The 21,176-nt window shown below is 39.2% G+C and overlaps 1 protein-coding gene across 1 annotated transcript; it reads left to right on the forward strand.

Moving 5' to 3' along the window:
• Positions 1–1,354: 1,354 nt before the first annotated feature.
• Positions 1,355–20,998, forward strand: ttll11 (tubulin tyrosine ligase-like family, member 11). The gene is made up of 10 exons (XM_028026191.1): positions 1,355–2,456; positions 5,764–5,863; positions 6,508–6,641; positions 7,924–8,214; positions 8,306–8,590; positions 9,322–9,417; positions 9,508–9,620; positions 14,712–14,960; positions 16,994–17,100; positions 18,366–20,998. The coding sequence occupies exons 1-10, from the start codon at positions 1,953–1,955 to the stop codon at positions 18,677–18,679; spliced, it is 2,193 nt and encodes a 730-aa protein (XP_027881992.1). The 5' UTR covers positions 1,355–1,952; the 3' UTR covers positions 18,680–20,998.
• Positions 20,999–21,176: the final 178 nt, after the last annotated feature.

The raw sequence follows: 21,176 nt of genomic DNA on the forward strand, positions 1-21,176 counted from the left end.
TTCTCTTGCAATAAGTGTTGCAATCTCTCGCAATAAATTTTTGGTTCCGTTGCAATAAGTTTTGCATTCCTTCTCTCAATAATTTTCTTGTTCCCTCACAATAGCATTTGTGCTCTTTTGCAATAAATGTTGCGATCTCGCAATAATGTTTTTGGTCCCTTTGTTCCCTCTTTCAGTAATTTTTGTGCTCACATCACATGACCCGTTTCACATGAAAATGGGCCCTTTTTCAACGAGAGTGGTTAAATAATTACTGTCAGCAATTATATTGTGAGGGTATGCAAAAGAAAAGATTAACCCATGTCTCTATTTTAGTTAAAGAATGCTCTGGTTATTCTACGAGAATATCAACAAGTAGAGATACCTCTGAAAACATGATTGAATGCCAGTACTTTTACAATAATGTAAAAATTGTTTAAAGGGTGCAGCAGGTGCCAGGTATCAAAAATCAAATTTTCAAATCAAGTTCACAATAGTAGTTCGTTTGGTTTAATAAAGTGTGTGATCTTCTGAAGGGAAGGTTGTAGTTACAGGGTAGTTAAACCATACCAGAAAACATTTAAAACTCTAATAGCAATAATTAAGAAAAAAAGCAGTTCAAATTATGTCTCTTAGCCAATAGAAATTGGTATTAAGATGAGTTTTAATAGCAGGGAGTGAAATAGCCTTGCACGTTGAAACAGCACCCTCTAGTGAATATTTTATGAAACATCAGAAAGGTTTTCTTATACAAGGAAGGTAAATTTTTTCATTGTCATGTGTAATTAGAATTATTACTTTAAGTACAGTATGCATGAATCACTTAAAATATTCGGAGGGAGAACATTAGAAAAGATTATTCTTGTAATGAATAAATGCTTCTTTTTTGGCTCAATCTTTAACTCTCTTACGGGTTGGTTGCAAGTAAAACAATGTAAAGAAAATAACTATATGTTTATCTTAAGAGAAACAAATAAAGGTTTGAAAAGATGTAGGAATGTATTAATATATTTAACAGGAATAATAGAAATAGAAACTTTAAAACCCACACAGGAGCAACATTTATTTCATGTTGTATTTATGTTGTTGTAATTTTCTTGCGTGAAATAAAGTTAATAAAAAATAAAATAAAACCGGCACAGTAGGAACAACATTTATTTCATGTTGTATTTATTTTGTTGTAATTTTCTTGCGTGAAATAAAGTTAATAAAAAATAAATAAATAAATAAAACCGGCATAGTAGGAGCAACATTTATTTCATGTTGTATTTATTTTTGTTGTAATTTTCTTGCGTGAAATAAAGTTAATAAAAAATTTAAAAAAAAATAAAACCGGCACAGTAGGAGAAGCAAATTTTCCGAGTTACCCAAAACGCAGCATCAGCTGTGGTCATGAGAACCAGATGGAGGCTGGGCCACAGGATGGCAGGCAGGCAGGCGGCTCCGCTATCTGCTGCCTGACAATACGGTGACGGTAACACGGACGCTGCAGAGCGCCGCTACATTATTGTGACACTTGCCCGCTGGTTTAGGGAGCTTCATAACGGTACAGGACAGGTGAAGTTTGCCTGTAGAGGAGTTGGAGAGCTTCGCCTGTGGCTTAGAAACGCTGTAAGCTAAACTGAAGTTTAATAAGCTAACGTTATAGTCAGCTCTCATCCAGCAGCTAGCAGTGCCGGGCTACAAGCCGCCGCCTGTCCCTTGCTGCTTTTATATGGTCAGAATTAGCTCTGCAGAGAGACATGCCTTTCTTCTCCGCTCGTAAATATATAGTGACCCGCAGATGATCCCAGCTAACTCGCGTTGCTGCTTTTCACACGGATGTAGGTAACGAAAATTGATAGTGTTTTATTTAATTTTTTTGTGGTCAGTCTAGATAGCAATGCGGACCACATTGTTTCTAATCGGCTCCCGGGCTTCAGATTACTGCGCTCCACGGAACTGCTGCGGCGTGAGTTGTCGCGTTTCGCATAATGGGTGATCATTATGGAGATGTCAAGGTTCAGCTCGGGCAGATGAAATCACTGGGCGAGGATGCAGAGAAGGAGGAAGTGGATCCCGAGGAAGAGATGCCCGTGTCTTCTCCCTCCGCCTCCCCAGATTCCACCGGCCGCATCACCACCGGCCCGGGGACGGATGCACTATCCACCAATATTTGCAAGCAGAAGGGGAAAAGAGGCAGCAAGAATCCTTGTGGGAAACCCTTGCAGGGATTTCCAGCTCACGCTGTGAAAAACTTCAACAGTCCTATATGTGATCAAACACTCCACATCAAGGGGACGGGGACGATCCTGCAAGGCAAGACAGCAGAGAGTAACGGGAACTACGTCCACGAGTCCAGCAACACGCAGGAAACACGCTGCAAGGATGAATTCAAGCTTCCCAGAAAGAGGAGGCCTGTGACGGTGGACACGTCTAAAGCCAAAACCTCCCTGGAAGCCCTGAAGCTGAGCATCAAGGAGCTACAGTGGAAACAGGTGCGCTATTTGAAACTATTTCATTTCTTTTTTCTTTTTGTTGTGTTTTGTCCCAGCAGAAACTTGTGAATAAATGGTTTAGGGAAGAAGCTGAGGATGATTTGATCCTGGGGAGAACTGTGTCATCAGCTTCTCGTCCCAATTGGATTACAACAAGCTTAAGTGTTTGTCTTCATAAGCCACTTTTATTCATGTTTTCCCCCCTCTGAGGGAAGCTTCAAATGGAGTCATGTCGACTTCTTTGGCTTATTGAATTAAAGAACAAAATTGATGGCTAATTGTTTTTTGTTTCTTTTTTTTTTGGAAGGGGATGTGGGCTTTCTTTTCTTTCTTTTTTGCAGCTCATCATATTTGAAGTGTCTATACTTAAACTTTTTCAATTTAATGTCATTTTATTTAAGAGACAGACCTGCACAAAGTATTTCACACCTGTGAATTGGCATGCAACTAATGCATGGGTTTTGTTAATTTATTATTTTATTTTTTGTATTTTACAAGAAAAATCTGAAATGTGTGGCATGCACATTTTAATTTTATATAAAAGGGGCACTTTATTGGCTAAAACTCAAACAAATTGTGGAGTGTCTGTGAATATTAAGTGTCCCCTCATATGCTCTGTTATATATAGGTCTGGGACTTTGACTGGGCCATTCTAACACATATTGACAATGCCATGATCCACTGCATTGTAGCACTGGTTACGTCTTTAATTTATTCTGATTTTTTTAAAGTTCTAACAAGTTTTCTTCCTGTATTGCTCTGCAATTACAGCCATCCTCCTATCAATCATCTCTGACGACAAGCTCCCTTGTTCCTGCTGAAGAAAATAAACTCCACAGCATAATGTTGCTACTACCGTGTTTTAACATAGGAGTTGTGCTCATGTTGTTGTGCAGTGTTAGTTTTTAGCTTGTCTGCCTGAACCAGATCACATCCTCTACATGTTTACTGCTTCCTCTACATGTTTACTGCTTCCTCTACATGGCTTATAGACCAGGGCTTCTTTTGTAATTTTCAACTAGACATTTTCCTTGAACATTTGAGGAGGCAACTACATGGTTTTATTTTAATGCTATTTTTAAAGTTGTGCTGCATAATTTTACTCTGACTTTTCCACCGTGCTCCTTGGTTTTAGTGATGCTATTTGTTCTCCAGTAATCTGCATCAAACCTCTGAGTACTTCACAGAATAGCTGGAATTACTCACAAATTTATAAAAGGAACTTCTGACAGCAATTAGTCGCACTCCATTTTATTTTATTTAGGGGTATTCGAGTTCATTTGGCTGGCTACACATGAACAATGTGACTTTAAGAGAAAAACCAGTCCCATTTATACACAACCTACTGTTCTATCATGTGAATCCGAATATATGGAAATAAAATAAAAACAGTTTAGGAGTGAAATACCTTGTAGTTTCATCTCCAGCCTCCACTATAATGTCTTTACTTGAAGTCATCGACTCAAGATGAAGTGTTGTAGATAAATAATTTGGCATAAAACTATCTGCTTTACTGCAGTAATTCTTTCTTTTCCCGAAAGAACAGCACTGCTAATCCAGCAACTTTTCTTTTGTCGCTGTTTTTTAAAATCACTATCTAAAAGAGACAATAATACATGAAATATTGTAGCAATATTTCAACACTTCAGAATTTAAGAACTACCAAGTATTGTCATGTCACAAAAATCTAAAAACGTGGGTATAAACATAACAATTTATCAATTAAGTATCAAGTTGCAGCTCTAGCAGTGACTGTAATCTCCATGCTTTAAGTCATTAATATTAAATCATCGACTCACATGAAACGATGGAGATTTTCTTTCACCTGTGTTACAGTGTGCGAACCTAAAGAGCAACAAATGGGACAAAAAAAACTTTCTGAGGTCACTTTTTAAATTTTTTTTTACTCATTTCTGTTTGTCCTGAGTTATTTTGAGAGTTTATTTTTCTTAAAGTGTCAACTCAAAGCTGTTATGAACACCGCCTTCATTATGCATGGAAAGAATGTCACCTCAATGAGACGGGGAAGCACAGGGCGCACTTATCACCAGTAACCAAACTGTGACACTTGAACCCTGCTACTGGTATCCATGACGATGGACATATGGCAACACTTAGTTAGCACAAAGCACCCCCAGCAGAGTCAACAGCTCTGTGGAGCTGCCGTCACTGTGAAAGCCTTTGTCATCATACATTGAAGGGGCTGAAACTTTAGCAGCTCGGCTCTGTTAGCCCACTTATGAAGTTGACGTGAAGTGGACGAGTTCCCTTCAGACGGTGGTAAAATATTCAGAATTCACATTGATGGCAACACAACTGAATGCCAAAGTGCAAGTTGGAGAACTGAAACCACTGACTCTACATCTGCTAGCTGACTTTCCACTTATGGCTTTCTCCGCCACAGGAAGAAATCACTAGCCTTAAGCTCCCTTAATCCAATAAAGTGAGTCCTCTCCGAGGTAGAGATAACAGCCACCCGAGGGTCCGAGCGAAAGATCACGAAAATGCTTATTTCATCTATTTCATCATATTTTCATCTATTGTCATATTTTGAGGGAGTGTTAGAAACTAATCAGGCATTTTGAACACATTTGTTTTAAAATTGTCATAACGTCTTGAAGTCTGGTTGGAAAATAACCCGAATATCAAAAAGGGCTATTTCTGGTACGGCAAGAGAAAACTGAATTGTTTACCAAAGGACACCGAAAGATTTTAGCAATGAAGCAACTTTTCAAAAACACAGCTGTGCCTGGATGTAATCCCCAGAAACTACTCAAAATAATCTCCCCTCCTTTGTCCCCTTCACACACTTGCGTGTAGCTGTATTTATAGCAGGTCTTTGCAGTCAACCAGGGTTTCCCTTTTACACAGTGTCACGCTAACACATTAACAAGATGCAACTCTGGCACAGGTTTATCTTATAGCCAACTACAGGAGGGGAAGAGGTTAAACTATTTAAGATACCGATATTGGACTGTCAGCCTTCCGACACCTTTGAGTTGTAGACTTAGAGTGGCACGGGAGAGTTAAAGAGAGAATCCCTCATGTTTCTCTTTGCAAACTCTGCAGAGATTTGACCCATTACTCCAATGGAGATTGGAAACCAAAGTGGACTCTGGGGAAAAAAACAAACCGTGCTACTTGTCTTCGGTAGCATTGCGTTGCATTTGAAAAGTGTGCAGTACATTATTCAGACCATCATCTTGAATCTGTGGTCCTGCTCATATTTTCAGACAGTTCACATTTTCCAAATGATTACTTTTTTTAATTGGCTTTCTTTTCACTGCTTTGCTTTTCCTCTCCTCAGTTTCACACGGGAAGACGTGCAGCATGTGATATCTACTGGCATGGTGTTTCCTTCCACGACAATGAAAATATTGTGTCAGGACAAGTCAACAAGTTCCCAGGTATTTAAATATGTGTACTTTTCTAATCTACACTCAACCTATAATTAGTTATGTGTGTTTGTAGTTTCAGTTGGCTTTGTGTAATCTACTTTGTTTCATCTAGTTGGATCATTAGTCTTGGTAAGCGCATCAATTAGACCAATATTTTCACACTTTGTAATTTAAGCACAACCAAGTATTGCCTTATCACAAAAATCTAAAAACAAGGATATAAAAATAAATCAAACCAGAAATCAAACCCTAAATAATGTGTAAATCTGAGTATTTAGGTAAATCATATCAATATGCCTCTAGTTTGTTGAACCAGAAAAGTCAATGAAGTGCAAAAGCAGCAACAACAAAAAGCCACAAAGGCAACAATGAATACAATGACTAAAAGCCACAATGGAAATTATGGCAGGAAGATTTTTTTTATATCTTCTGTAGTGGCTTTTGCTGTTGTCTTGGGTTTTTTTGCGTTTCAGTGACGCATCTGAGCCACCGTAAGCTTGTGCTTAGTTTAGTCCTTACACCTGACTTTTGCTTAAAACATTTATTTAGAATATCAAGTTTTTATTTTTGTTTTTATTTTTTTATTGGTGATTGATTGCTTACTGTTTCCCTTGAGAAACCTGCAGGATTGTCTGTAAATGGTGTCTTTTCAGGGATGGTGGAGATGCTGAGGAAGATCAACCTGAGTAGAGCGGTTCGGACTATGCAAGAGCTTTTCCCAGAAGAGTACGACTTCTATCCGCGCTCCTGGATCCTGCCTGAAGAGTACCAGCAGTTTTCCACAGAGGTACTGTTGCAGCACCTCATATAAGAAAAACATGCAGGGCCTCCCAAAGGTGTGCATACTGGTAATATGTAGTTATGCGTATGTGATTAACTGAAAAAGAAAAACAAAAAACAATCGTTATATTTTTCAGCTGATACTTACTCAGTTCCAAGTCAGTTGTGGTATAAAAAGTTATCTGCGGAAGTTAAAAACAGAAACAAAATTGAGATTTTATTTTTCGGCATCACAGAGAATCCAAGCAAAAAGTCCACATCAACAAAATAAAGTTTTTGCGAGCTGAAAATGAAAGTTCTGGAATCGCCAAGTCAAGATGATGACGATCATCAACTCCTTCCGAAGACTATTGATTGCTGAATCAATAGGTGCTTCAGTAAAGTTTAAAATATTCCCACCTCTGCAGATAGGTTATTGCTCACTTTTAGCTTTGTTTCTTTGTTTTCATTTGACTTCTTACGGATAAAAACATGTCTCAATATGTGAAAGAAAAGGCTGTGAAGTGATTTATGATCTGGCATTTTAACAGAGTGTGTACACTACTAAGAGCCGCTGCTGTTTCCTTCTATCATCACTCTACCCTGCACTAGACATGATGTGGGGTATCTCTCTACATTGCCAACAGTTATCAGACCTTTATTTACAGTCTGTCTAACTAAATGCCAGATTAAAATCACACACTACTCATATCCTATGCTATAAAATCCAACTACAGACACTGAGACACAGGGTGATATTCATATTTAGAATTACTCGTTTGTCTTTAGGATGTTTTTTTTTCTAATTGTTTTCAGATTTATAATCATTTGTAATAACATAAAAGCTTCATTTTCCTAGCCATTTGTAAGTAAACGTTTGGTAGAGAAGAAGGAAATAACATGTTTTGTACAGCAGGGGGCGCCACAATATCAACGTATACATTCAGATTCACTTCTCGTTCTTTAAATCTGCCTCCCTTCAGAGATCCAGAAACCTATTTACATCCATCTGTACTGCAGCAGCGTAGAATTACATAACATATCCTGGGATAATTAACACTGTGAAAAATGCTGTCGACTTTTCTGGGCTTGCATGTTAATTCAGAGAAACCTCTGGATGATTTTGGTGCAGATCAAGCCTCTCTGACTCTTCTCTATTATTAGTCCAGTGAGGAATGAGATTACACTAAGATTTGATTACAACGTCCTGGTTTAGCTTGGTCTACTGGATGAAGTAGCGTGTTTTCCTTGGATCGTATCCGTTGTGAACGGATACTGTCGTTTCTGCCCCCCTTGCTCCTCGGCTGCAGATTCGTATGGTGAAGGAGAGCGACGGCACGGAGAGCCCGACTTTCATCGTGAAGCCCGACGGGGGCTCCCAGGGGGATGGTATCTACCTCATCCAAGACACCGTCGATCTGAAGCTGGTGGTGGGCACACAGGCCAAACAAGCGGTGGTGCAAGAATACATCCACAAGCCGCTGCTCATCGACAAGCTCAAATTCGACATCCGCCTCTACGTGCTGATAAAGTCCATGCAGCCACTGGAAATCTACATCGCCAAAGAAGGTCTGACGCGCTTCTGCACCGAACCCTACCAGGTAGCGCTTACCTCGCTGATAATCCCGACAGGCTTGCTTTGAGATTGATTATATGGCATTGCCGTTTTTCTTTTCTCTTTTTTCTTTGCAGGAGCCAAGCCAGAAGAACCTGAGCCGCGTCTTCATGCACCTGACCAACTACTCGCTCAACGTTCAAAGCGGCAACTATGTCCACTCGGACAGCCAGAACACGGGCAGCAAGCGGACGCTCTCCAGTGTGCTCTACAGGCTGGCAGCCAAGGGCGTTGACATCAAGCGGGTCTGGTCGGACATCATCGCCCTCGTCATCAAGTCTGTCATCGCCGTGCTGCCGGACCTTAAAGTCCACTACCAAGCCGATATACCGCCTGCTAAGCCAGGGCCTACTTGTTTCCAGGTGGGTGTGACAGCGGAGCTGCAGGCCAGTGTGTTATTAACACGTTTGTTTGTCAGCCAATCAAAGTGCTCAGGTTTTCTAACGGAGCTAGTAGTATTTGATTTCCTGGTTTTCCAGCTCTGGATAAGTATGGAATAAGAAGAAAGAGATCGGAAACAATTTTTGTTTCTTCACTTAATTTCATATTCTATTGTTGAGTACTTCCTTCCTTTCTCACATGCTTTCCTCCTTCCTTCTTCCCTTTTGTCCTTATATATATGTATATTATATATTTATATATATTTCACCTCCGATTTCTTTTCTGATTGTATTTCTTCCTTATGCATTTCCTTCCTTATATGATTTGTTAAGAATCAGTCATAAAGTCTACCTTTATTAGGGGAGGAAGTGAAATTATCTTATGAATATGTATTTGTAAAATTCTTTTTGCAGTTGAATGGTTGCAGGGAATGTTAAATATTGATTTTTATCATTTTCTTAACAGTTTTTTTTAAAACCCATTAACAATTCTCTTTATTTGCTGGTTCAGTGTTTTTTTTTTTTTTCAATTTCACTAAAGTCATTCACATAAACTGTTTTCACTCCTGGTGGATCAGGTTGTTAAAAATGCCAAAAAAAAAAAAATTCTAATCAAATTGAAGTTTTTACAAACAGCCCTTCTGGGACAAATAAAGGTTTTAGAATCTTCTTGAATGTGTGTTTCTAATCGTTGTGGTCTGTTTATATGTCAGATATTAGGCTTCGACATTCTGCTGATGAAGAACCTGAAGCCGGTGTTATTAGAGGTCAACTCCAACCCCAGTATGAGAATAGAACATGAGCAGGAAGTAAGACACTGGTTCCCATCATCATCATCACTCTACCATCACCATCCCCCACCACCACCACCTCTTGTATTAAGTGCATGTCTGTCTCAGGTGGCTCCAGGAGTTTTCGAGTACGTTCCCAGTCCAGTAGATGAGCAGGTGAAAGTGGGGGTGATTAGGGACACGCTGCGCCTCATGGATCCCTTCAACAAGAAATTGACAGCGTAAGCGCCGCACACCTCAGCGTAAACACCCTGTTTGAAGTTGGATGTTGTCTCAGCCCCCTCCCACGCTTCCCCACCACCACTCTCTGCTAGCATGTCCGCTTTAAGAAAACGATATCTCACTCTGCCCACCCGCTCCTCCGTGCCGGGTCCCGCACCACTCAGCGGCTCTCTCTAAGCTTGTTAAACGGAAAAAATTAAATCAACTGAGGCATGGAGGAAACTCACATATCACTGTGCCAATGTAGTGGCTCAATCTCTACTCAACTGGCCCTGCGTGGTGCTTGGAAATAGATCTCCTTCTCAATTAGGGAGTGCCCCCCCCAGCCCATCATTCCATATTTCAATATGAAAAGCAGATTTATTCTTTCTGTCTGCTTTCAACTTATTTCCTCATCCTTTTCTGTTATTCTCATTCTGTTCCTTCTACTTTAAATTTTAACTACCTTATCTTTAAATTAGCCTCAATATTTGATATTTTCTTTGCATCCAAGAGCAGTGTCTACTTGTGGATAATGCTCCCTTAACTTCTTGTTGAACTAATTTCTATCTCCACTCTGTTAAACATTCTTTAATCGCTTGATCTAACGCCCATTATATGTTATAGGTTGGCTCGGTCTTCTGGGCCTCAGAGGGAGAATGTGTAAAGCTTTACCTTTTCAATCTTTAGACTGAACATCTAGTTTTTAAAGAAAAGGGAAGTCATAAGGATCTTACAAAGTTTAAGTTGATATTTTCTTATTTGTAATGATTCTAGTTGTCAAATAAAATTAACACTAAAAACACAAAGGAATCTTGTGTTCAAAAGAGAATGGGATGGTAGGAAAAATGTCAAACGTGCTCATGGAAAGCAAAAATATATCTTTGGAAATAACTGCTTATCATCATGACTGTAATATTTATGAACCATTAATATTTAAATATGTCTCTGCTTCCTTTCTGCGTGTGCTTTAAATCGGCATGATCCAAACGTATACACACATGATCTAATCGCTTTAGAAACACCAGAGAAGCAGCAATCATTGGAACTGCTGCTAAAGTGACATACAAAATGTAGCTTCAAACTGTTAGTTTTAATGGAGATTATAACAAATATTGTTATATTGAGATATACTTTCTTTTTGCAAAAAATTGAGAATAAACTTACAGATTCTAACAATAGTGAACATACTTATGGCACACAATATTATTTCGCTGTTCTACTTTTAATAGAAAAAAAAAAGTATTAGAAGTTGCTGACTCAGGTTTTGAATTGTCACTTGACTGTGTTTTTTTGCAAGCTGAAGTATTTTCAAACAGATATATTTGTCTTGAAATATATAGACAATGGAAATTGGTTAAAGCCTCCTTTCAGCCACTTACATGTCAGCAGGTAGGGAAGCAGTTGTGCTGCTTTACTCTTTGTTTTATGTGGCTTAAGAAAACTCCATCTTGAATTTAAAGATGGCATGATGTAATTTATATATGTTTTTTTTTTGCTTGATATACCTATATACTGATCCATAACCAGTTTACAGATTACCTTAAGAGTTTTGGGCTTTTGGAAAGAAATCAAGGAGTCAGACGAAGGCAGAAGAAAACACACAGAGTTGATGCAAGCTGTGGAAATTCAAGCCTCGTGTTTGTTTTTAATTCCCTGTTGCCGACCTCAAGATGAGGTCGAGTCAGTCGAAACAATTTAGCGTTGACCGAGAGTCGTTTAAACAAGCCCTCCTCAGGAAAGTGTCTGAATAATATTTACTAGAGATGCACCAATCAATCGGCCTGAAATCTGATTTGGCAGATTTTTCCCTTGATTGGTTCAGATCCAAGATCAGGAGGCGAAATACTGATCTTTGCCCAAGTTTTGTTATTTTTATTTGTTTATTCCTCAAGACTTTACCACATTTTTGTTTTTCGTAGGTGTCTTTTCTTTAAAAACCACATAAGTTAAAAACATATCCCTCAAAGCATGCGTGGGGATAATCCTGCAACTCCTTTACTTTTTGTTGGATCCATATCTACATCCTCTTTTCAAAGAGCTTTTTCCCTCCTATATGCGTTAAACTACTTTTGATAAAAAATATTTCTGCAAATTCAGTTCATGAATGTATCGATCAAGTTAATGTTCATGTTTTTTAATTCTCTACTAGGTCAAAAAAAAAGCCATCGCCGTCCAAAGATTCACACCTAATTATTCAGATCAGAATTTTTAGTCAAGCAACTTTAAATGATATTGGGTAAAAAGTTTAATCTAATGGAGCGGAGGAGTTGGGAGGAAAGGGTGATATGATTTCAATATTAGAACAATGATATAAATCAACCATTTAGAAGTAAGAGGAGAAATTGACTTTTAGATTAGAAACTTGTTGAGCAGTCTGATAAAAAGTGACAGTAATGTGAAATTAGACTTCTCTGATTGAGAGGTTCAAACCTCCTTATGATTAGAAAGGAAATAACTGAATGGCTTTATTAAGAATTTCAATTCATGTAAAAAGAGAGAAAAGATATAGACTAGAAATATTTTAAAACCCACTTCAGACTTTAATAAAAACTTTAATAATAAAAAAAAAAAAAAAAACACTTCAGACTAATTGGGTATTTCACAAGCGGCCTATAGACGCGATGTCAAAAAAAACAACAACACACACTTACATTGAGGAATAACACCCATGTCAGTGGAATGGATGAAACTCAGTCATTTAGAAGAGGTTTATTCAAAGTTTACGCATGTTGGGATTTTACTTCTCAAGATGAAGGGGAAGCCTGACGCAGCATGCACAAAAGTCAGTGATTTTATAAAACCACTGTTTTATAAAAAAGAAAATCAAGCCCAAATAATGGAACAAAAGGGGGCAGGGGGAAGAAGTGCCACTTTGAAGGGAGAAGAGATAAACAAGGAATTATATACGCGAGTTTGTGACAGTATCAGTGACTCTCAGATATGTAGTGTATGCACCCAGCTCATTAATCCTGAGTATTCTGTCTTTGGAAGTGATTTATGAGCCATCATAAAGGTGAAAAGCTTATATTCACAGGCATGAGGCGCTAAAATATCCCATTATAAAGGTATTATCTGCATAAGGGGAAATGAGGCAAACTAAATACAGAGCATAGTTATAAAAATATTTTTTTTTTTCTTTTATTGGCTTTGAGAAGGTATTCATACACTTTGTACTTAGGCACAGGTTAAAACCAAAAACATCAAATTTAATGTTTTGGGGATCTTATGTGCCTTGCTATAGATGTTTATTTGAATTTAAGCCTTGATTTGACTGGGCCATCCTGACACTTGGTTATATTTTGTTACAAAGTGTTCTATTGTAGCTTGTTGTCATGTTAGAACTAGTTTAACACTCAAAACTTAATAATGTCTTTAATGTTTTGCCAGTTTCTAGCTTTCCTTCCTTCATTTCTTTTCTCTCTCTTTGCTGCAGTATGTGGAAATTCTCCCAGTTTGTCTGTGCCTGTGCAAGGTTTGTCTTTTTTAGCGGAGTCTGAACTGCTAAATCTGTGTGTGGGTGGCCTCCCTCTCTATCCCCCTGGGACAATTGATTCTATCAAACTTTAAGAAATGCTGCCTTGGTGTCACCCATGCCGGTATCAAGAAGAACCGTAAACTTAGACTTTGCGAAGGCACAAGCAGGCTGGGACGGGACTGATGGGATGCCAGTTAGACTGGGTTTCAACCCACGTGTCTCGTAAGAAGTGGAGGCGAGCAAAAAATGTTGTGCTTACTGTAGGAACTTGGGAAAAGGAAAGACACATTGGAGGATAGACTTAAAACAAAGAAGTTCAATTTAATGAGAAAAAAGAGGCAACATAAAGAAGTTAGAGTAGTGAGACAACTGCTTATCTTTTGATTTTGTTGCTATGTAAATCCTGTTTGTTTTGTTTTGCTTGACAGCAAAGGTCAAATAATAATAAAGGTTACAAGTACAGATGTCCTTGTTTGATCCTGTTCAGCTCAGGTTTCCATTCAAGACATAAAGTCCCTGATTAAACTTGACTCCTGATACCCGCTATTGTTGTAGAGTCAGTGATTATATATCAGCCGTGACCTCTGCGAGCAGCGCGGCCACAACTTTAATGGTCCAGTGTGTAAAAATGACCGTCTGTTTTCATGTGCAGGGCTTGCAAATCTGAATTATAGACTGTGCACATTAATTTGTTGTGGTTTTTTTTCCCACCTGATAATCTTAACATTGGCATTTAAAGTGTGTGGGGTGGACGGGGGGAACAACTGTTGACAGCTGCAGTTTAATGGCTTTCTGTCATGATCTGCTCTGTGTGCAGTGCACAGATAGTGCTTATGTGTGTGTAAGGCAGAAAGAAGCTGAAACATTGAAATTACGCTGCTTAAAGTAAGCACTTAATTTAGGAAGCAGGAAAGCTTATTTTTCTGTATGACTTGTCTAAACTATATTAACTAGAATTGCATTAAAGTCTAAATTATAATGTAATCGAGTCTACATGCTACGATTAGCCTAGCAATTCAGTACAAACCTTAGAAAACAAAAACAGCTCTATACCCCAAAACAGCAGAAAAAACTCATCTAAAATGTAGCTAACACACTCTTTAACATTTTATCTGATTTTTTTATATATATGTTAAAGGCCATCACAATGGGACTTTTTGATTCGTTCTTGAAATTTAAGAGAAAATAAAGCAATATTTCAGAGTCTTCAAAGAGTTTGGTAAAGTCTCCATGATGTCATTTGACTTGATTGGAGGCAAACGGGTGGATTTATTTAATGACAACACCTCAACCACACTGCTTTGTTGTTTGCCCTTATGGAATAATCAAAAGCCGACATATCAAGAAACCAATTTTGAGCTTTTACAAGTCTGGTGTGTCCTGCCATTGTTGCATTACTTTGGTGTGGGGTGCTTAAAAGAAAGCAATTCAAATCCATCTCTGCTTTCTGTCTGACTGATGATCACCTGATAGACTTTTTCTTTTTTTGAATGACTCACGCAGACTATTGAGTACAAATACATGCCCTGTTATTAGCATACATGTCTGGACAGTCAATCTTAATTAACATTGCATGAAATGAATATTAAACCTCCACCCACCCTGTTTGTTTTTGTTGTGGTATCTACATCAGGACTCCTCAACCAAGAGGAGGCGGGTCTGATCCTGTGGAGGTGATCCCAGCGCACGGCGATTCTCAAGGCAGAAGTCCAGATAACGCGGATAATCTGCCTCCGCTGTGCTTGAAGCAGGTCTACCCGAAGTACACCAAACAGTTCAACCATCTGCGGCTGGTGGAGCGAATCGCCGCTCTCTTCATACGCTTCCTCGGGGTGAAGGGCAACATGCGCCTCGGCCCCACTGCCTTCCGAACCTTCATCAGGTGCACATGTTGTGTTTGATCCTGATATCATCTCTGCCACGTAAGCTGCACATCTACAGTAAAGCAAGCCTTCGTTTTATTGCAGTAAGACGGAAAGGATTAAGACGGATGCTGATTGCCTGGATAAAAATCCTCTCTGCTTACCCAGATTTAGCATATGTAAGCAGCACAGAGTCGGCATGCTGACTTAATAAAGTAAAAGAAACAGGTGCATTCACAGATTCCATCTGAAGTAATGAGAGTCTCATCTGAGCTGTGGTTTAGAGATTCCTTTTCAAAGCGCTGAGACTAGAGAGGCTTTTATTAATTTAGATTCTGCAGCAAAACACTGTCTCACCTTATTTTAGCCTTTTTTTTAAGGACAGAACATTCTTTGCTGGGAGTTCAGGAAATAGTCTAACTTTAATTACACTATAAATACTTTCAAAGACTTCATATGTTTATGTTAAAATGAGAGTGTGAAAAATGGGTACCATAAGCATGATGTAATAATATCATCTCTGTTGAAGGTAAAGCTTGTTTTTCATGCAGAATTCCCTGGAGGAAATAATGCATCATATTTTACGGTATTAGAGCAAATGCAGTTTTTAAATTCAATTTGCAGGATTACAATGCCGTCTGGAATAGACTTAAAGTACGGAACGGAGTTTGGGAAAATAATTCCATCTGCAGACTTTATCCCACCATCCATTTCTATGCCCGTCATCCATCCGTCCTTCCATGGTTCGATATTTAAAGTGTGACCCCTCCATCAACATCTGCCAAAAGAATTATGGTATATTTTCATCTATGAACTTAAAATTTGAACAAAAATAAGCTTAGAGCTGGGAATTTGAATCTGGGGGGGGAAAAAGTATGGCATTTGTAGCTCGTTGGAACCCCATTTGCATAATATTATCATTATTGCATGTAATAAAAAACGAAGAAAGAAACTAAGCATATAGATTTTAAGTAATTAAGGCCCTGCAACAAAAAGAAAGAAATAAACACATCACTTTCCCTGTGAACCATTACAGGTCTGCAGAATGTCCGATTTCTCATTAAAAGTAATGTCTTTCTCAAAAACAAACATCGTCCTTTTCTATGCTTTCGTACTGCTTTACACTAAATTCTTATTCTTTTTCTCTTTCTGCTGCTGCATAAACACAGAATCAGTTCTTGCTGTATTGTTGGGATTCTGTCACAGAACACCACACACACACACGCAGTCTCATTATTATCTTATATATAAAGGTGAATATTTCATCTTGTTCAGTAGCAAAGCTCATAAAAAGATGCGGCAGCCATCTTCACTGTTCCTGTCACCATTTGGGTTAACAAGTAGCTGCACTGTGTTGGGCTAATATTGTACACTTTAGAAGCAGCGTCATAGCCTGATGCTGCTGTGGTCCTCACCCTTTAGGTAAACATTGCTTACTTTGTCGCTCTATCTCTGGAATACCACACCGACTTTCTGACCTGACAGCTCTGGGTTAGTGAAATATACTTTGGTCTGCACTTGCCTATGAAAGTGACCTTATCTAAGTGACCAAAATTGATGGAGGCGAGATCCATCGATTTTGTCTACCTCTGCAAAGGTCCTAAAACCAGCCAATTTCCTCTTTTGTTTAACTGTAAGACAGAGCTAACTGACCACTACTTGGCAGATCAGGCTTTTGAAAGATCGGCGATCAGCCCAAAAACTGCAGTCGGTGCACCTTTAACACACACTTATGTCTTAGGGCTGCTTTCAGAGCTAATCAATAATATAAGATACTAAAGCAAGTTTAAAATGTCAACTACGTAAACATTTTGTCTGCCCATCTCATCGCTTCTGCTGCTATGAAATATTAGCTCCTTATGACATCGGATTTGGCTGCAATCAGTTGCCGCTGCTCTAAGTTTTACTAAAATGGAGATCACAAAACTCTTGATCAGATGTACACTTGAGTAACCAAAACATTTAATTGCATCTTAAGAGAAAATAAAACAAATTTTGGTTCTCTTATTAGGTTGTATTTAATTTAGATGTTAATATTCCTTTATATTTCTAGGACTTGTAAACTGAGCAACAGCAACCTCACCATGGCTTCAGTGGACATCTTGTATATTGACATCACACGTCGATGGTCCTTCGCCCTGGCCGACTCCCGAGAAGCAGGTAACGAATACTCAAAAGAAAAAAAAAACAGGTCCTCACACGGTGTTCTTGGAGAACAGAGAACTGAACATCCTGGAGGCTCTGAGCAAATAATGGGCTCCCCCATAATTGCGTGTCATTCTCCGTCAGACTCCCTTCTCCCATAATTGAAATGAGGCGAGATCACAGCATGACAGCGCAGAGACCGACCCGACATGAATTATTCAGGCATCCCACCTCGCAATGTCTGCGACATAGAGTAGATTGTTGGAAATCGCATTGACCAGCATGAAGAGGTCCACTGGGGAGAGTGTAGGCTGAATTTCAGATGAGCTTTCAGTAGGACTGGAATCGGTCGGCTGTTGCGTCTGGGCTCGCTTAGTCAGGTGTATTTATGGGGAACCGATAAGATGATTTTTAAAAGACGTTATGAGTAGAAAATGGTGCAACAGACCTAGTGAGGTATGAATCCTGCTCAGTTTTATTGTTTTCTTATCTGTTGTTCTCGGGTTTGAGTCACTATGACCTCTTAATCTGAGTAATAAGGTCCACAGAAAGTCTAGTAGGAAGGCTACTTATTACTTAAGGAGAAAAACCCACTTTTAGCAGAAATCTATGATGTAATTTGTTCTAAAGCTGGACTTGTACACTACTAATGAAACTTTCCTTCTCCTTTCAGCCACAGCTCTAAAGAAACTGTCAGCGGAAAGGTTATTACCTTCAGCTTTTCTAAGCTGAAAGGTGAAAATTGCTTGGGCTCTTTTTTCTTTTTTTTTTTTAGGATGTAAAGCTGGTTCCATTCAGATCACACCAAGTTATGAACATTTCATTCGGTCCAAAATTAGAAAAAGGAAAAGGTCAAATTACAAAGAAATGGACAAACAATTGGGGATCATCTTAACCTGGATGCATTTTATTTAATCTTTTTGCTATCCAATTATTAAAAAAATAATCAACAGATCAGCTTTACACTGTATTGATGTTAGGTCAAACAAAAAAGGCGGAGCTTTTCACATGTTGATGTTTGAATTATTACTTTTTTAGCTGCAGATGAATCCTTATATACAAATAATCAAGTGCACACAATGCTGATACAGACGTTGATGCTGATATATTGTACATCCCATGGAAAAATAAATAAATCTTAGCGAGGGGGTTTTGTCCACTTTAAACAATTTTACTTATTTTTCATCTTTACCCTGGGTACCTAAAGGTTTAAGGTGCCGTGTGCGCATGCCTTAAAAAGTCGCCGCACTTGTAAATCGGCATTTCCTTTTCCCATACAGGGATGGGACTGCAGGCATTCGTGGAAGCCTTTTTCAACCTGGCGGGGCGGCGGTTCAAATCCCTCGCACTGAGGGAGCAGGTAGTGTCCCTGCTGGACCTGTGCGAGTCTCACCTGGGGCCGCAGTCCGGCGCCGAGGACAGACGCTCGCTGAGCTGCAGCAGGGCGCTGCCGCGAGGCGGCAGGACCCAGGCGCTCTACCTCCCCCACCCTCGGCCCATCTCTCCGGCCGCGCACCGGAGGGCCACGAGCCAGGACTGCCGGCCGCATCAAAGACCAAAGCCTCGCACGCTCAGGGCAAACGTGGAGAACTGATGAGAGGGAACCGGCTGTTCAAAACCCACTGCATCGCCTTGAACCCTCTCCACAGGAGCGAGCGGGGAGGGGGAAGATTAAGGGTCCATTTCTCCTCCGCAGAATATGAGAAGGGCTAGTCGACCCCTGCTGGCTGGCTTGTCGACGCATTGCTCTATGCCTGATTGCTTTTTTTTTTTTCCCATTTGAGGAGGAAGATGGCCTCAGGGGGGGGACTGAAATGGTAATGGAGGCTGGTGGATTCCTTCCTCTCCTCCTTGTGGGATCACACGTTAACGATGTGGTCCTGTCAGGAGGATGTGGCTGCTTTTTATGTACCGTTTGATTCTAAAGGGCAGCTACTTGCTTCCCTTCCCTTCTGACTACGTCTCCAATAAAACCTTTATAGGTTTTTTTTATTTGAATGTTTTTTTCCCCCCCAGGGATCAAAGTAGATATTTTTATGTACATTAATTCACACAGATCACACTTAAACAAGTGAGTGTAAGGCAGCGTTCTGTGTATTATACACTTGCATCATGATATTTAAAATTGATACTTCTTTTTGTTTTCCAGTAATTCAATTTAACTCTCAAATATTATGTACCTAACAATAACCCAAAACGAAGCTTGTCAGAAAATAAATTGCATTGAACTAGCTGCAGCTAAACATTTGCTGTACAGTACATGTATTCAATTATTTCATGATTCCGTTTGCATCAGTAACCCCAACCTCTCTGAGCTTTGCTTAACAAAATCCCTGTTGCGTTAGCACTTTTTCCTCCCACTGAACTTTCCGTGTTAATATACTTAGAGAGAGCCAGACCCTTTTTGTCAGAAGTGTCACCAAAAATCACCAAGTTCAAAGTGTTGTGGGCCACAAAAACAGAAAAACTAAAGCCAAAATGTGCTGTTTATATGTTCAAACATTGATTGGACTTATGAATCATTCGAAACACAAAATGAGTCTAGGAATTTTGCCTTGTTACACGAGAGGCATACATAATAGATATTTTGAGTTTTAATCTATTTTCAGCAACAGGAGTGTGTCATGGCTCACTTTTTCTTCAAAGAAGAAAAAAAACAACTCTTGCTGTGTTAAGCTAAGGTTATAAAATGAGTCACCCGGGTCTGCTTTTGAGTCACTGGATGTTTCTGGTCCTGTTTATTTAAAAAATAATAATAATAAAGTGAAAAAATTAGATTAATAAAAGATGAATACTATATGGTTATACATTTTTTTACTATAAGATTTTAATTTCTCAGTGACAGGTTTTTGCCACAAATCCTTCCAAATGCTACAAATTAATAATCACGGGATTAATGTAGAATTTGTTTTTTCATTCTCTCTGTCTGTCCGTCTGTCTATCCGTCTATCCATCCATCTATCTATCTTACTTGTTCATATGTAATACTCTAATTTTCTGACGGACTGAATTTGGGTTCTCATTAGCTATGGGCCAGGATGATCGAACTAATCAAGCTTAACAGTTTGAATTGAAATTCTCAAAAGTATCTTCAGTCATACTTTGAGTTATTGAGATGCACCTGTATTCATGAATTTGCACAGCAACTATGTACACGTATGTTTGCACAGAGGCCGACAAAACGGCCGCCAGGGCTTCTGCGCGCGCACACGTTGCGTACGAGTGTGTGCTTATGCTCGGTACTGTATTTATTTTTGTTCAGCTCAGTAGTGAAAAAAAATCCTCCTGACAGCAAGTGGCTCAGCTGTTAGTCCTCCATGAGCCCATTAGTGACGAGTTAAGTGAAAAAGCATTCACTTATCCTCTTTCGGTTCAGCAAGCTATTCCTGTCGGCAGCCTCAGACCTCCCCGTCAGTGACTTTTTACGTTGATTACTATTTAGTGACGTAACTGCCACAGGGCGTTAATATTTCAAAATAAAACATGACTGCATGACTTAAAAAATGAATAAATAAATGAAAAACATACCATATAGTTTCCTGAAGAGAAATGTGGAGAACGTTTGCACACCAAAAGTTACACAGGAAAGCATGATGGATGCCAAGTTTAAATGTCACTGTAATATCAAAACATTGCAACATGTTTTTTCTCACCTTTTGCACCATTATTAAGAATGGATTTGTCACATGCAAACGAAGAATTAACTATCTGCAGTGTGGGCAGCTGTGAAAACACAAAGTGGATTAACCTAAACGTTTTTGTTTTCTTTTTGCTATGAATACTAATCTAGGGCTTGCATACTTACAGCAGTGTGGTGGTTACAACCGTTTGTAGTAGAGGAATAAGGTCAACTGTGAACGAGATGTACTTATAACACTGGAAGACATGAATAAAATATTCTGATTGAGCTAAAGGTGTGGTTTTGTTTTGTTTCAGAAATTTCCAAGCAACTGAAGGTTGGCAGTCACAGTGCTTCCAAATGTATTCATCCATCCATCCATCCATCCATTTTCTGGTCACTCTTGTCCCTAATGGGGTCGGGAGGGTTGCTGGTGCCCATCTCCAGCTACGTTCCGGGCGAGAGGCGGGGT

The sequence above is a fragment of the Xiphophorus couchianus genome, chromosome 8, assembly GCF_001444195.1.
Source record: "Xiphophorus couchianus chromosome 8, X_couchianus-1.0, whole genome shotgun sequence".
NCBI lineage: Eukaryota > Metazoa > Chordata > Actinopteri > Cyprinodontiformes > Poeciliidae > Xiphophorus > Xiphophorus couchianus.